The following is a 17642-nucleotide window of genomic DNA, read 5'->3' on the forward strand; positions in this document are numbered from 1 at the left end:
GCAAAAAGAAGAACAGGAGTACTTGTGGCACCTTAGAGACTAACAAATTTATTAGAGCATAAGCTTTCGTGGGCTGTAGTCCACGAAAGCTTATGCTCTAATAAATTTGTTAGTCTCTAAGGTGCCACAAGTACTCCTGTTCTTCTTTTTGAAGAAATAAGAAGAGCAAGAAGAACGGGAGAAACGCAAGAAGAAAGCACTTTCTTTGTAATTTTTATGCTGTCCCAATAGCTGCTGTTGGTGCTTATACAGTGTATAAGCTGAGATATCTTGGAAATGTCTGAAATATGAGAGAGATCTGTTTGGATTTTTTATAACTTTAAATACTCTGCAATTACTTGCTTAAATCATATCTGAAGAGTTGCATTGATAAAATGAACTCCATATTAAACAACAGTTTCAAAACAAAAAAGAAAAAGTGACAGTCTGTCATGTTACCATGTACACACTTTATTTTTAAGACAGGGCCGCCCAGAGGATTCAGGAGGCCTGGGGCAAAGCAATTTCAGGGGCCCCTTCCATAAAAAAAAGTTGCAATACTATAGAATACTATATTCTTGTGGGGGCCCCTGTGGGGCCTGGGGCAAATTGCCCCACTTGCCCTCCTCCCCACCCCCCGGGCTGCCCTGTTCTAAGAGGACGGTTAGCTGGAAACTATAGTTAAGATGTTAATTAGCAAGAAAATCAAACATCTGTTCTGACAAATTGAGCAAACATCAGTTAGTTTGCAATTTGAGAGATCCTGTAATTTGCGAACAGGGATGGATAAATCTAACTGTTCAAAACTTTCCAGTCTCTAGATAGCCACATTACAATTAAACATTGTTGATTTTAAAAAAAGCTGGCATCCTTGGAAGTTTGTCTATTTCAGAAATGATAGAAGCTATCAACTCTAACCTCTTTCTTTATATATTTACTTAGGTACATATTAGGCCCTCGAAACAGTAGTATCTGAGCTCCCCCTTATCCTGTCTCAAAAATGCATGTATGATTTCCATCAAAACTATCTATCTTTTTATTCTTAATGATACTACAGAGTGTATTATAAAATAGTGACTACTTCCAAGACTAGCTCTCCTTCCGAATTGTTCTCAGTGTCGGATTTCTTGGCATGAACTCCACTACCTGCAGGGGACACACGAAAGCTAAAAGTTTAGCATCCAGTTGCTTAAAATGAAATAATTTTATGTATCCCAACTTGAACTATATTCACTGTCTGACATTGCCATCTATTAACAGATGATGAGTTGTCTGAGTCAGACACCAGCCCTACAGCAACTCTGTCTGTGATGGAGCACACCCCATCCCAATCAGAAGAAGGCTAATAAGCTCCTCTGGGCTCAATCCTTATCAAATAGACATGGCTGCACAGCCTGCTGTGCAAGTTGGAGAAAGCAAGCTTAAAAAGGAGAGCTGGACTAGGGTGACCAGATGTCCTGATTTGTATAGGGACAGTCCCAATATTCGGGGCTTTTTCTTGTATAGGCTCCTATTTCTCCCCCGCATGCCCCCCATCCCCGTCCCGATTTTTCACACTTGCTGTCTGGTCACTCTAAGCTGGTCACAGGAAGGGGTGGCAACCAGAAGGAAAGGAGCTGAAAGGGAAACAGCTGACAAACTTCTGCTGCCCCAAGACTTACCACAACCCCAAAAGACTTTAGAAAGAGGGAAAGGGCTTTGAAGCTGCCTGAGGGTGAGCCCTGAGAGAGGCTCTGCCTACTTTACAGTATTGCTGGCTAAAACTATCGGATTAGCTTCTACATCTGCAATTGATAGCATGTAGGATGATTGCTGCAAAGGCACTCAGCTCCCTTGACTTCAAGGGGGGTGCTCTGTGCAAGTGCAGGGATCTCCTGACATACTGTCACTTGCAGTAGCAATGCTCCCAGGGGTATGTAAATGTGATTAGAGAATTTCATGGGTCCAAAAGTAGTGATTATAGACTTACAAATCAGTTACTGGATAAAGAGTGCATTAGTCATGCTTTTAACAGTGAAACTGCACAGCTGGAGAAAGGTAACTTCAATAACAAGCAGGACTTCATTTTTGTTAAGTTTTTGGACATCATATAGAATTCAATTTTCACATTCAATAAATGTGATGCAGGTTCTGGTACTATTGCTGTAATTTGGGAGCACTGCCAGTATGTTTGGTGCTGCCCAGTGCACAGGAAGACATGATTCCAATAACAAGGAGGTTATCATTTAAAATGCTAAAGCCATCTCCATGACATGCAATAAAACAGATTAGATAGAATGCTTTTAATGGGTTTTAGATTAAATAGTAGCTAATTACTGCAGGGTTGCATAAAAGCCTTTGACCATAATTTAACTAAATATACCTATTTTTACACCAGGATTTCAGTCCATTCATGAAGCTCTCAACTCACTCCAACAAATACAGACGACAAAACTGAAACTAGAAAAAAAGAAATTCCAGAAAGACATTAAAAAAATACGATGCAAGGTAACTGAACTTCAGGAAGACTGAGGCTTTTCCAGCATTTGCAGTTGTTCTCTCAACCTAACAGGACTGTTGGCTTAAAGACTGAAACAAAGAAAATCTCATGTCTCCATAGCATGTTACTGCTATCCTTAAATCATATTTTATAGTAGAATCTTCATAATCTAGTGCAACACTAAAGAAAATCAGTTATGGTGATTTTGTCTTGTTTTAATATGTTGAAGCAAGGCCAGTGGGGCAAGAAAATAAATATTAAGGACTGACAAATTTGAAAAGAATATTTCACAAAAAATTAGCTCTTATTTGGGGATTTTTAGGATGCACCTGTCTGTTTAACTCCCTGAAATTCTTAAGCATAACAAGCCCACTTCTGGTCTGAATTATGCTGGATTTACACTGGTGCAACTAAAATCAAAATTAGGCCTAGTAAATTCTCCCAGTATTGCTCTATGCACATACATTAAGCCTATTAATATTAAATGGCAATTGAAGGAAGAATAGCAATCCTCACCTCAGTCTCTCTAGAATATAGCAGAACATTTACTGCAATGTAATTTGGGTTGGAGAAAAAGAGAAGTTGAGTCATTCTATGCAGCTAAGGAAACTGGTGCAAGTGATGGATCAAAGGCAAGATTATGATAATTTTTGCATTATCAGAAATATGGTATCTATTTCCAAGCTGCTTTTCTGGTTCATGGAAAGAAGGTGATGGTTATACCTAGGTTCTTGATTATTAAAGTGGGTAAAATAAAATCTTAAATACATTTTTATCTGCTTCAACTTTAAAAAAGGAAACAACCCTGAAATAAGTTTACCTGGTAATTCAGGTTCCAGAATTCTAAGGCACTAGTACACACTAAATTCCAGTCCCACTGACATCAGAGACAGTTTTGCCAGGGTTTGCGGGGGAGAGGTGGGGGAATGACCACAATGCAGTTGTGGTAGATACTCTGTCGCACAACTGATAAATTCATTGTCTCTGAGCCTCTCTCCAGCAAATCAAATGGGACAGAACTCAGATAATCCTAGCGGCTCTGGTTTTCCATGTTTGTCTAGGTCAGCACACAGGGAAAAGTTCCTCAGGCAGGGGCCCAGCATAGCCTCTTTAACAGCATGGTTGATGAAGGGGCCTCAGTACAGATAATAGGAGAATCCAATTCAGTAACAAATATACTTTTCTTGCTGCAAGGAAACCTTCCTTTTCTATAGTATATGCAAAAAACTAGAATCACAACAGGAAATGGTGTAAAAACAAAAATAGTGACCAATGTCAAATGCAGTCCTTCTGTGTTTCAGTTTTGGTAAGTTTGACTCATCTTGGGCCTTGCAGGTACCACTCTTATGAGACAGGTGTCTGCACTTAACACTGTTTGCTGCTCCCATCTTGGCAACCCTTTAAGATCACATCACTCTGTGTGTCTCACATTTTTGGGGAACAGCAGAAAATCTATAGTGCCACCTGGAATCCTAATATACTTCTACAGACCCTTACCCAGCTGTTTTCTGAACTCATCCTATAGGTCTCATGTTATTTCCTGCCTATGAAAGTGACACTAGTAGGTGCTATAATGTTACTTGTATGGGCCATGAAGTTATGGCAAAATATAGGGCCACTGAGGAATTTATTCCAAAGTAGCACACTATGTCACAGATATTTGGCTTGATCCACAGCATCCTACACAGAGCCTAAACCTGACACAAGGGGAAGACCACGGCTGCAGGTGTGCAGACTTGCTCCTTTGTGCTCTAGCATGAAGGCAGGTGTAATCTTGTCCAAAGTATTGATTTGCAATCACATTGCAAGTTTGAGACATAATTTAGAATTAAAATCTCATGTGAAATAAACGTGCTATATGAGCTTCAGTATTGCTATTGTTGATTGGGCAGTCGTTGTGCAAAAAGACATGATCACAAGCTTCTAGCCACCTTTTCATCATGATCAAATTCATACTCATCTTCACATCCAGCCAAAGGTTCCTGGCTGTTCGCAGCTCTTCCTTGTTTGTTGGCTTTGTGGAAGGCAGATTAGTCTGGCCAAATGGCAAGGCAGGTAACAGAATTCAAGGCCCAATCTTGGAAGTTCACATCCAATAAAAATGTAGGACTTATGCTTTTAAAAAAAGAAATAGTTTGGGCTAAAATATTATTTTTTACATCGCATTAAACCAAAAGATAGATTCCAGAGCTACAGTCAGCTCAGAGTACTTTGGAGTGTCAGATAACCGTAACCCCATATGCAGGACAGGTGTAGTTATTTGTTACTATTGATTTTTTGCCAATCAAAACTGTTTATATTGGTTATAAGACTGTTCCTATCCCTCACAAATGCTTTGCTTTCATTTAAACTATACAGAATACCTAAATATATTAGATCAGTGTGCTGGTCATGTTTTGTGATTTAATTTTGTGTGAAACAATGTTTGAATAAGAAAATCCTATTTGGTGAAAGTATTATTGAGGGGCGGTATGCTTACCACCTCTAAAAAGGAAATTCACAGAGATGGCGTATACACATTTTTTTAAAAAAAAATTCTCATGAACTGATTTTATTTTGTGTGTATATGAGGGAGTTTAAGTATCATGGATGATATCCTGGCTCCATTGAAGTTAATGGGAGTTTTGTCTTTGACATCACCAGGGCCAGGATTTCACCCTCTTTCTGCTTTAAAGGACGGCAGTATGCACCACTAGATGCAGGCAAACCTGCCTAGGAATGAGTGGACCTGGTTTTTTATTCCCATCTCTACCACTGACCTTGGCCAAGTCACTTCATCACTATGGCTGTTTCCCCATCTGTAAAATGAGGGTTCTGCTTGCCTTCATTTGTAAAGTTCTTTGAGATCTACAGATGAACGAAGTGCTAAAACCTATCCCACCCTCAGCAAACCTGGAATTCATTTGCACAGGACACAGCAGACACTTTGCACACCCTTACCTCTGGCGGCTGCACACTTGCTTTGTCTTATATTTCTTGGATTTCATTAATTTAAATTAGAGCCTTCCCTTAACAGTTTGCACATTATCTTCACCACCTACACCTCGCTTTCTTTCTTCAATGTGTATAATAAATTCCTTTGGGCTATAAAATTATCCGGTTAGAAATATCAACTAATAGTTTCTTCTAATTCAAAGGAGACAGCATTGTTAGTTTGAAAGTAACTTTTGCTGTCTGATGAAATGCTAATGTATAATTTTAATACATGAAGAACATCTACAACTGACAGATGACTTATTGGGAGTGTTGATGTAGTAATGTTGGTCCCATGATATGGGGTAGACAAGTAGGCGAGGTAGTGTCTCTTATTGGACCAACATCTGTGGTGAAAGGGACAAGCTTTTGAGTTACACAGAGCTCTTCTTCAGGTCTGGGAAAGGTATTCAGTGTCACAGCTAAATACAAGGTGGGACAGATTGTTCTCTAGAGACCCTGTTTTTGTCTTATTACAACAATCTGTAACCCACTAACCTTCCTTTGACCTATGACTGCAGAGGTGTTAATTGCCTACTTCATCTTGAACCATCTCTTGCAACATGTGTTAACTCCTTATGCTTAATCTGTTCCACCTTGTATTTTGCTGTGATATGGAGTACATTTCCCAGTCCGGAAGAACTCTGTGTAGCTCAAAAGCTTGTCTCTTTCACCAACAAAAGTTGGTCCAGTAACAGTTATTACTGACATTATATGATTGATAAGTAAGGCTAATGACAGACTGGAGACATTCATTCTCTTATTCCCTCACCCTGACATTAGAATACACATGGTCTTTAGATTTACTGGTTGAGTGAAGGAAGGTCTAACATTCAACTCAGAAGCATTTCTCTGTATGTTTGCCTGTAATGTGATAAAACTGAAAGAAAGGGAAAGGTAGAGCCTCTCAGGTGTCTGGTTAGCAAAGCCAGCAGCTCCAACCACCTCTAGAATGGTCTATAGATCAAAAAACGGGTTGAGGGCAGCCTTTAAACACATTCCTGCATAACAGTACCTCCTCCCAATACAATTTGAAAGTGATGATGCTGAAAGAAAGTTGGATAAAGACAAAATAAGAATGGTGTGTGGGCTGTGGGGGAAATAGGTGTCCACAGACCCCTGGTATGGGGACACAAACACTGATGGGAAGACTGGAGGACCATGTCATGAGGGCACACACAGACCCTGGCATAGGGGAAAGGGCAATGGAGAGAGCCCCTGAAAATAGGGGTGGCATACAGAAGGCTTGTGGGAGAGAAAAAATGGAGGAATGCAAGGAGCCCCCTAGGCCACAATGCCCTAGTCAGAGTAATTATTAAAATCTTAGATCTACTGATAAATAAAGTGATGAGATCATCCTACAGGATTATTGCTAAAATGACAACTGATATGAACCATAAAGGCACGGAATTCACATTGTGAGTTTGTTTGTTTTTTAAACTTCAAATGAGTGGGCAGAAACAGGATGTTAGCTAGTGATAGTGTAACACTACTTGATGTATGCAAGCAAGTTTAAGAGTCAGATCCCTAGTCAGTCCCTGTGAAGTTTAAGCCAAGAACCAAAGCTTGCAAAGGGAGAGTGGGACCCTAGAGAGAGGAGCAATTACTCTTCTCCTGCCTCGCCCCCCCAAAGAGCTACCTTCAGTTCACATTAACTATCTGACCAATCACCTTAAGGAAAATGTCTTACATGGCCGTGTGTGGGAGAAGGTAATAGTAGAAGACCCTTGCCATTCCTCCCTTGAGTAAGTTAAGAGCAACAGGCCAGCTAACCTGTTCAAACTTGAAAATTAGCACATACTTAAACATACGTGCTGCATACAGTAAGTTCCTAATTGTTTGCAACAAAACACTCAGACTAGATTCATTGCGTTTTATTTTGATTACCTGGAAGTACAGGGCAGAATTGCATCAAGAACTGTTATCATGATTAATCCAAATAAGCAGTCAACAGCAGGGTTACCAAAAAATTATAAATACAAATTGCCATACACATTTATAAATATAACCATGGATCGGCTCATTGTGCAAAATCTCAGTTTTACTTATTTATATTTCCCTTGACCAGAGTATGTTGTAGAAATCCAGTTCCTCCTGTCTGCAACCTAATCAGTTGCAGTGTTAAATATTTTTTTGCTTCCCGCCACTGCATGTGGAGTTGCAAATGTATTTGGAGTCCCAACTGTAATATAACGAACATTATTGAAAGCTTAGATTTCTGCAAGTTACAACAGTTGGGAATAACTTAAAAATATAAATTTGCATACTACTTTGACAATTTAAGGCTTTGTTTCAAAAAGTAGAAACTTATCCTGCTTTGCACCACTGCAAGTGCAAAATGATAAGCAATGTCCATGTGAGGAGCATGGACATCTGCTGTAAACTCCAACAGAAAAAAAAAAATGGATTCTCCATTGCAGCAGCACAACATAAATGTATCAGTGAGGAAAAATACAAGTTAAATGAACTTGAGTTTTAAGTAAAGGAAAAACAGGTTGATGGCAGTGTCCATCGTAAAAAAATATTTATTTTAAAGCAATTTGCTTTTGTCTAACAAAAAATGATTTTCACTTAAAAAAAACCCCAAAAACAGATTTGCTGGCAGGTGGCGTGAATTAGGTTTCACAAATTTCCTTTTTTTCCTTCTGGTGGCCCACTGAAAGAAGTCCATGCTAGGCAGATGCTGATAATTTCTTGTCTAGTTCCAGAGATCTAGTATCTCCATTAGCTTTGGCATTCGCTACAAGTGCCTGTGGGGAAAAAAAAGTTATTTGTGATATTCAAATATTTGGGTCTCTCCTATTCAGCGCCCCTAAAAACCCAAGCAACCCAAATATCCAGACATAAATGGGATAATTTCAGTATTCTGCAATAGTTTGCTTAATGCCTTAAAAAGTAAATTGCAACCACTGCAATGCAAGACATCATTTGTTGCTTAGGGCTGAGGTCACTTTTCCAACTAAAAAGCAACAGAGGGTCCTGTGGCACCTTTGAGACTAACAGAAGTATTGGGAGCATAAGCTTTCGTGGGTAGAACCTCACTTCTTCAGATGCAACCCACGAAAGCTTATGCNAGTATCAGAGGGGTAGCCGTGTTAGTCTGAATCTGTAAAAAGCAACAGAGGGTCCTGTGGCACCTTTGAGACTAACAGAAGTATTGGGAGCATAAGCTTTCGTGGGTTGCATCTGAAGAAGTGAGGTTCTTACCCACGAAAGCTTATGCTCCCAATACTTCTGTTAGTCTCAAAGGTGCCACAGGACCCTCTGTTGCTTTTTACAGATTCAGACTAACACGGCTACCCCTCTGATACTTTTCCAACTAAGTGATTCACTGACAGGAGGGAAGATACTGAAGATAGAAGAGACCAATGAGGTCATATGGCCTGTCAATGCAGGGTTGCTCCCTGCAGGGCCCTTATGGGTGTTTGGTAGGTCTAACTTTATATATGATCCATGTGATAGGGCTCTCTCACAGCCTACTTATACAACATTGTCAGGAGTTTTTCCTGACAGTTTAGGGTTTCCCACTCTGAATTTAATTCTATGACTTGAGGCCTTTGTACTATTCAAGAAGATCTCTCCAGCTTAGTGTTTTTACAGATGTTCATAGGTTCTGCCTGGCATTCCTCACTCCCCGTGGTCACTTAGCCAAACTCTACATTATTTTCTCGCTAGTAATGATTACTCAGAACGGAGTACAACGAATCCACACCAGAATCATGTTCAGAAGAACTCGATTGCCAATTCTTTTTTATCACGTGTCCCATAATGCATGTCTAAGCAGGGAACTCAGAAGAATTTTGCCCCAGATGTGGTCTAAAATTTTAATACATTTTGGAACAGGAACTTTCAACACCATTTCCTTAAAATTCACAGTTAGCAAATATCTTGCTTCTGATATTACAGTAAAATTTGAAGGTTTAGAGAGCAGTTCAAGTGCTATTTTGGATGTGCTGGAGACATGCATACGTTTACTCTTTACTATTGAAAGTTGCAAAAAAAAAAAAAAAAAGTGTAATTAAAACAAATCTCCTCCTTGTCCCCCTCCCCATTCTGTCTTGACCTATGTCTGCATCTGTGTTGGGGCTGACAGTCTAAGTAGTATTTAAATAAATTATCAGATTAAAAAAACTCAATTTTTTACTGTAAGAGCTCAGTCTTAAACAAGATGGAAGTGCACAATTGGCCAGCATCCAGTCTCAGTCACAATTAGTTATGCTGACTGCCTGACAGTCATGGTGCAGCTTTGATTTGAATCACTGACTCCACACAAAGCTGGAATTATATTATGCTTTTGCTTCCCAAATCCTGGAAATATTCCATAACACACCCCATAAATATTTCTATAAAGGGGAACTAGCATAGAAAGCTAGTCAACACGATTGGTATTTGCATATATCTGTATAGAAATAGACTGACTCTTACATCTATTAATTCGTAATCATCTTTGGCATATAAATGTCTTAGAAGGTACCAGCGTGCAACTGATACTATGGTTTCTGGATATCCAGGCTGATACACCACTCTTTCCAACATTCGACGAGTCTCCCTAGGAACAAAAATAAAATTTAATACCGAGTAATCTCTAGAAATTTGTTGCATTTAACAATTTTCTTGTTTTGTATAACCTGGCAAGAGTCAGAATTATTTTAAATTGTAGTAATTAAACCAAATTGTCCTCTTAGATAAAATTCGCATGAGCAATCACGTGTCTTGCAGCCGATGACAACAGTTGATAACAAGATCACCAATTTTTACGTCTACTTCCCTTCTCCCAATTGTGGGTCCAACACTGCCTCTCAATGTCCAGAATGTACATAATGATTCATAGTTATTTTTATTTCCACTTAGAATAATAACTACCCTGAGAACAATCCTCTATAAGTACACCTGAAAATGTAAACTCTTCTGCTACAAGTAGTAACCCAAAAAATTATTTCAACACTAATGGAATTTTAATGTTTGCTATATTAGCATGTTGTGCATCATGCTGCCCATAAACTCAATTTGGGCAGCACTACCCTGCTGAAATCCTAAAAGGCATTTGCTCTTGTTTAATAACTATAATATAAACCTTTAAGGTATCACAGCTGCTTTTAGGGAAGCAGTTACTAGAACACCAGTCCTGTGACCAGCAAAAAGGTTTTTAGTAAAATGTATTTGTATAACCAGTGTGTATAACACACGCATTATAGTCCATCTTTAGTGTGAAACAACTGTTTAATTGCTTGCAACAGCATTATATAATTTTATGGCAAGTGAAAAGTCAGTAAAGTGACATCCAAGGGGAAATTCAGGTAGGCAGAATATGGTTACACAAGTTAGAATTTGGCTAGTGCACTGGTACCAGCATTCCTATTTTTGCAAATATGTGTCATGGGGAAAAAAGGGGTCAGAAACTTGTTTTGAATCTCACTTGAGACTGGATGGAATTGCAGCACATGCTGGAATGAGACTGCCTCACTGCTACCATCTCATTCAACCAATACTCATCAGATAGTTCTTGCAAAAAAAGATAAACTAAATATATTTTAAATGTTTTTTAAAAAGCTTAGCCAAAAGCTGTAGCTGTCTTTGATACCATAAAAGACTCCAACTATAAATACTACTGCTTTGGTTCCCTGCTTTCAACTGGTTTTTCAGCTTTTAAAGTTGAACTAAGGCAGGGGTTGGCAACCTTTCAGAAGTGGTGTGCCGAGTCTTCATTTATTCACTCTGATTTAAGGTTTTGCGTGCCAGTAATACATTTTAAGATTTTTAGAAGGTCTCTTTCTATAAGTCTATAATATATAACTAAACTATTATTGTATGTAAAGTAAATAAGGTTTTTAAAATGTTTAAGAAGCTTCATTTAAAATTAAATTAAAATGCAGAGCCCCCTGGACCGGTAGCCAGGACCCAGGCAGTGTGAGTGCCACTGAAAATCAGCTCACGTGCCGCCTTTGGCACGCATGCCATAGGTTGCCTACCCCTGAACTAAGGCAAACCACCTGCACTCACTTTCACCAGACATTGTTTTTATGGGGTACACTATTAAAGAGAACACATACCTTGCCCCCATTTTGCGATTGTACTGTAACAGCGCTTGCAGAAGAACAGCCAGTGGGCAGAAGGAAAGTTTCAAGGCTTCAGTTGTTGCCTCCTGAACCAAGGATGGCCAATGATCATTTGAAATGTTAGCCTATCAGCAAGATGACAGCAAGAAAACTTGTTACTAGCCAAAATGTTTCACTGGGGGAAAGATAATATTTGTTTGCACACATATCATCTGCACATGATTAGCCTTTAATTCTGCAAGTTTGCTAATTCTTAAGCTTTCCTGTTTGGTAAATTAGATTTCCAAGTCTCAGGGTATAATAGGGCTGGAAAGCCAGAACTGCATTATTTCAGTACTTTTGCAGCCGTCTTGCAAAATTCTACTTGGCCATTCATCTGCAGAGTTGTTATTAACAGGAAAGTAAAACAGCATTACTTTATTATAGTAAGGATGCATGTGTATATCCGATGAAAGCTTGCAAGGCTACACTGGAGAGATGAATTTATCCACATTGAATGCTCACAGGTACACAGAGTCAAAAGAGAAAATCGTAAGTTAAACAGCAACTCTAAACTGATGTTTATTTAGTGGAGCCACTATTCAGCAATTCATATTTGGCAAGTCCATTGAATTAGATTACTGAGAGACGGTAATGTATTTGGTAAAAATTTTGCATGACAGAAAATACAATAAAATATAAATGTTTATATGAAGTGCACAGGTTTTCACTAGGAAAGATAAGAAACAGATTATTCAAGACTGTAAGAGACTGCAATTATGCTACTGACATCTAAGTGAAATAATTAAAGACAACAAAATGTGCCAGAATTTGCCCCCGAGTGGGTGCAATTTAAGTGGGTTCAACTATGCTAAAGATAAAGCTGAGCAAACAAACCTATGTAATAGAAACTGTCTTGTAAACTGCTCTGGTTATGCCAAGAGAATGTGGGTAGCGAAAGGTTTGTTTAAAAAGCTGATTTATTTGCTTCAAAAGAATTTAATCAGCTATGAAGACTGATCAGTATGAAATACACTATACAAAAAACAGTCTTAATTATGTCATACTTTAATCTTGTGCAAAATAGTCTGAAGCAAGAGTGAGAGTTGTACCCTTTCAATGAAATTAAAGCATGTAAAGGCCTCTACATAAATACCTAGTGACATGTAGGTTGGGTGCACCACCAGGTTCTGCCATGGTAGAGATATTTTGTGGGCAGTTACAAATGAAGAGCAAAGTCACCAGCCAGGACGGCAGAATCACGTGAGATGTAGCAGGGTCACTACTGGCCAACATTCCCATACAGATAACCCTTTCTCCCCGAGGCATGGGGTTCTCGTACTCATCAGGAAGAGAGCTTTACTTGGTTTCCTATACTTTGAGAACTTCTTCCAGTACTCAAAATACATCAGTTAGCTGAACTACTTGGTGTAAAGGAAACTCATTTTGTTTCCTCTTTTAAACATTCTGGGCATGAGAGAAGATGCTTTTGCTTTTATTTTAGGGTAGATCATTTCGCTAGTGTTTTCCCAACCTATTTTAGTGAAGTGATAACCCACAATAAATTACAGCATACGAATAGCCCTAACAAAAGAAAACATGCTTTCTCCTATGGCATAGTTGATCCAAAAAGCCACATACCTTTACATTTTTAGGGAAGTTTAGCACTAGTACTGCTGCAAGAGGATAGTGTGCATTTCAGTATCTCTAGAAAAAGCATGTAAAAAGTGACCTATATTTTCTTTAAGGCACGTATTATGCTATCATTGTAATTGTTTTCATCTGATCCTTTTAGGGAGACAGGTTAGAATGACATTCCTTAGGCTCTAAGATCTTCAAGCAAAGACCATCTATGAGTTTGTACAGCAAACAGCACAATTGTGCCCCAAACTTGACTGAAATCTCTAGGCACTAGTGCAATAAAAATGAAAATAAATAATAAGACTGAATGAATGCAACTCATACAAATGTCATATGTTCAGTGATGCAAGAGTCTTGAAACGAAGTTATACTACAGTCAGTTTGGATGACAGAACTAATAATCTAGTATTAGAAAATAAAGCTTAATGGTCTTAGTTGATTATGCCATATATTTTTCCTTTAGACATAAAATATTCCTGGAGAGAGAAGTCTAAGAACAATCAATAGTCTTTTAAAGTTAGAGTGTATTAGGTTTATTCACATCCAGGTTAGCACGAAATGAGAATACCATTTCTGCTAATTATTGAGGAGTAGTTCACAAAAGAGAACGAAAGTCTTACAGTTTCCCACAGTTTATGGAAGGACTTCATCTAGGAGATTACAAAAGATAGCTAACAGCAGATGGCTTACATTTTAAATTAATTCATTTTATCATAACAGTTGTGGTTATCTTACCATGCAGATTTCCAGTGCAAGCATAGCTAGCCTGAGCAAACTTGATAACTTCCCGTTCCAACTGCCCTGTTGGGATGCCAACTGTAGACTCTTTCTGTAACACATCTCTGCAGCGACCATCATTCTTTGAGACTGGTATACTTTTGCGAGCCACTAAAAATAGAGAACCATTATGTTTGGTAATGCTCATTAAAACAGATCATTCAGGTATTTTTGACTATGTAAATTTAAGTTTTCCAAGTTTCATGAATATATTAAGTTGATCTTTATACACCATTAGTTGTAGGTTATTTTACAGCTGAACACCTGCTTGAGGGAAGGAGAGTGCAAATTTCCATGCACGCTCTACCAGTGTACTTCTGCCCTTAAGTACTATAGCTATGTTATTTCACAACAGAGGTCTCTTACCCAACACTGCCAACCATTTTGTAGTTTTGTGAATCTGAACATGAACTAGGAGGTAGCCAAACTCATTTTCCACTGGGGACCTCCTAAGCTATTTTTAAATGGAGCATGCCACCTAGCACTAGATTGCCAACAACAGTTCTATTAGGATGGTGGAAAGCTGTTCAGACAAGTTAGAAAGTTTCTGCCCTTGAACAAGATGGATTTCCCATCTGATGCTACAGTAAGTGAGGAAGTAAAAATATTCAATCTTACAGCTTGAACTCAGGTGAAAATATGTAGTTATCCTTTTTGCCAGACAACAACCTGAACTGCTGCAGACAGAAGGTTCCTGTTGGAGGAGCTACAGATGGGAGTGGAGTTAGGGGAGTCTGACTAATCTAGTGTTCTCATCCTTCTGCTTGCTCCATCAGCACAGTAGAATGAACTCCTCTTAAAGAGAGGTTGGCAAGGGACTATAACTGAGGCTTATTTTGTACTGACATGAAAATGTATTGGTGCAAAAGAAATCAGGAGTTTGTAAATCCTTTCATATATACCCTAGATGTTCCAACTTCAGTAAGTCATGCTTGTACAGAAAGTTATCTGTTAGGTCATGAAGCAGCTATTAAACAATGAAAGGATCTAGACAACTAATCTTCTAGTCTAAAACCTTCCCTAGATGATCTCTCTCCCATGGTCCTCTGCTACTGGCACAGTTTATGACTCTCAGAGTGGAGAGCAGGGGCACAATTCTAAGCACTTTCCTAAGAATTTCTTTTAGAGAGTTGCCTCTAAGTTTATGCTTGTGGGATTTTTGCATCCATCATTGAGCAATAGAACTGTCTTAAAGCAGTGTACATTGGGGTGGGGGGATAACCAGTAGCCTTTCTCCTCCCCAACTGCAGAGTCTTGATGTTACCTAGAACTGAGGAAGAGAGGGAAGGTGGGTAGGTAATATGAATGCACAGAGGTGATTCTTGAGGAATGATTACTCTCCTCATATTTTTCTGTGCAAAATGAATAGTACTAATAAGAATGTTTTCATTATATCATTATTTAAATAATATAAGGGTGGGGTTGATTAAGAAAACAGTCCCTTTTTTGAAATACAATATTGGTAACCTTAGTTAGATCTTCTCTTCCAGTAATAAGGAAAGGAAAGAAAGCTTTTTATTTATTTATTTAAATGTGCCAGGGATCTTGGGTAGTCTTGGGGAAAGAGTTACTCACCTGTGCAAAGAGTGCAAACAGAAGGAAACACAGGGACAGCACATGTCCATTTTCAGTACACTGTTTAGGAACCATTTATTTGTGCCTAGTAACATATGTTATAGTACATTAAGCTACAAAGTTTCACTGGGGACCTGTGATGTGGAAGTCAAGATTGGCAAATTTCACAACATATGTTTACCTAATTAAGTGAACACAAATTTACACTTTTCCTGCCTTCATAAGGAGGACTATGTACTTTCAGTTCTCTAATAGAGATCATTATCTAGTACTCACATCTCACCAGCTGTTAGTGTGCAAAGAGGAGGAATGTTAACTCAGAATCCCTTCTCAGATAATCCTCTGTAATAGGGATGTGTATTGAAACAGGAAGAAAGAATCCACTTACATGCCATGCTGTTACTGAAGTGGAGTTGGACATGACAGTTTTATGAAGTTCCTCCAAAATGGCATCTGGAAGCTCTTTGTGTGACTGAAAAAGCTGTTTACACTGAACTTGTCTCAAGAGCAGGAACAGATCTGGGTGACTGGGGCAACTTTTTAAACCCTAAAACCAAAAACAGTTTTTAATGAGTTAAATGCAAGAAGTTATTAGAAGATATATTTAAAAATTGAGAACATTCTTATTAATACTTTTCATTTTGCACAGAAAAATATGAGAGGAGACTTGCCCCCTCCTTATGATCCACTTGCAGCAGACTATTTCTGTTTATTAATCTCTCCTTTTCTGCACATCAGGAAGGTTCCTGAAAGCTGTCTGCAGGATCATGGATTCGCACAAGGAAGTGAGCAAGGAATACTCATTGTTCCCAAGTCCCATAGGGAATCCGTCCAAAGTCTTGCACCTGCCCCATACTTACAGACGGGGTTGAAAGGCAGATATCCAATGTGGAGGGGAAGAACAAGGAATAGGAGTCTAATGACTCCATGGGGCCCAGAAGCCAGAGAGGAAGAGGAGTCTCAAAGCTAATGTAGAGGCACAGGGCCATCATGTGCTTGGAACTGGCCTTAAGCATATCTCCAGGGACTTGTGAGTTCTCAGGGCAGTGTCCTCCATTTATTTTGTCTTGGGGGGAAGGAGATGCCACACACATGCACACTTCCCATTCCAGAAATGATTTCAGAAAAAAACAGCAGCCATCACGTGGTTCTAATGCATGCACTTTTCTTTACATTTTAGCAGTAAAGTCCCATAATATTACTTACTGACTGGTTCTTCACTGTCCAAATCAGTACACATTTCAAAAACCTAGTTCAACCCAGACTCCTTTTTTAAAGGTATTTACTTGGACCAAAAGGTGTATTCTTGGGAATTAAGTGACTCCATATGTAACAGACATTTTAACAATCAAAAACATTCCAAGCTATTCCAGAGAGTTAAATAGGCAACAGTCTAGTTTGGTCCCTAGTCAGAGATTGGTATTTGCAGCAGCTTTACCCTCAACAACTAAGGAATGGTCTCACATAGGTAAATGGTCTTGCCTAGCTCAGAGAAGAAAAACAGATAGGTATGTTCCTGATCGTCACTCCTCAGTCAGATTCTTTCTGCAGATCTTGAGGTGATTAGAGCTTTCAAGGACAGAGGACCTACCTCTTAACTCCCTCCCAAGGAAAAGTGCTATCCAACCTAAATTTACTAAGACATGAAACCATAGTAAGATTCATTAACATTTAAAAAAAATGAACTATACAGATATTTCCCTCAGGGAAATATGTACAAACTAATTCTCTTGTTAACGTATTCCTGTACAGGAAGGTCAATGGATATGCTGATTAAAGGAAAACTGACAAGCAAGAGAATTTCTTCTCTTCAAAAAGGTGGCATGTCCACTGAACCTTACTCAAGGGCAGTAACCAACAGCATCTTAAAAGAGATTGGGGCAGCAAGGGAGAAGGTGATACATGAGCAAAGTAGGTTGACTGGGTCACCACAGCAACAAAAGCCTTCGTAAAAAAGCCACATTGGCTAAGAATTAGTTTTTTTTTTTGTAGCCATGTTAGTCTGGATCTGTAAAAAGCAACAGAGAGTCCTGTGGCACCTTTAAGAGTTAGTCTTAAAGGTGCCACAGGACTCTCTGTTGTATTTATTTTGGAATGTTTGGTGAATGGCTTATACACTAGATCTATGGGCTGCTTTGCAAATACTTCTGCCAAGGTGGCAGCCTTCTCTGTCCATTATGCAC

General features: G+C 38.9%; 2 protein-coding genes across 5 annotated transcripts in view; one reads left to right on the plus strand and one right to left on the minus strand.

Moving 5' to 3' along the window:
- The window catches only part of FAM81B (family with sequence similarity 81 member B), a 51160-nt gene extending 46352 nt beyond the window's left edge, over positions 1 to 4808 (plus strand). Inside the window, 1 exon segment of the mRNA XM_034774137.1 lies at positions 2357 to 4808. Within this exon segment, the coding sequence (XP_034630028.1) occupies positions 2357 to 2490 (134 nt within the window). The 3' untranslated portion in view covers positions 2491 to 4808.
- Positions 4809 to 7290: 2482 nt separating this feature from the next.
- TTC37 (tetratricopeptide repeat domain 37) overlaps positions 7291 to 17642 on the minus strand; it is an 81434-nt gene continuing 71082 nt past the window's right edge. For all 4 annotated transcript variants that reach the window (XM_034773986.1, XM_034773988.1, XM_034773987.1 and 1 more), the window contains 5 exons: positions 15848 to 16006; positions 13843 to 13995; positions 11482 to 11612; positions 9857 to 9980; positions 7291 to 8181 (listed from right to left, as the gene is read on the minus strand). In XM_034773986.1, the coding sequence (XP_034629877.1) occupies positions 8104 to 8181; positions 9857 to 9980; positions 11482 to 11612; positions 13843 to 13995; positions 15848 to 16006 (645 nt within the window). In that variant the 3' untranslated portion in view covers positions 7291 to 8103. The remainder of the gene's footprint in view (positions 8182 to 9856; positions 9981 to 11481; positions 11613 to 13842; positions 13996 to 15847; positions 16007 to 17642) is intronic.

Source organism: Trachemys scripta, chromosome 6 (assembly GCF_013100865.1).
Source record: "Trachemys scripta elegans isolate TJP31775 chromosome 6, CAS_Tse_1.0, whole genome shotgun sequence".
NCBI lineage: Eukaryota > Metazoa > Chordata > Testudines > Emydidae > Trachemys > Trachemys scripta.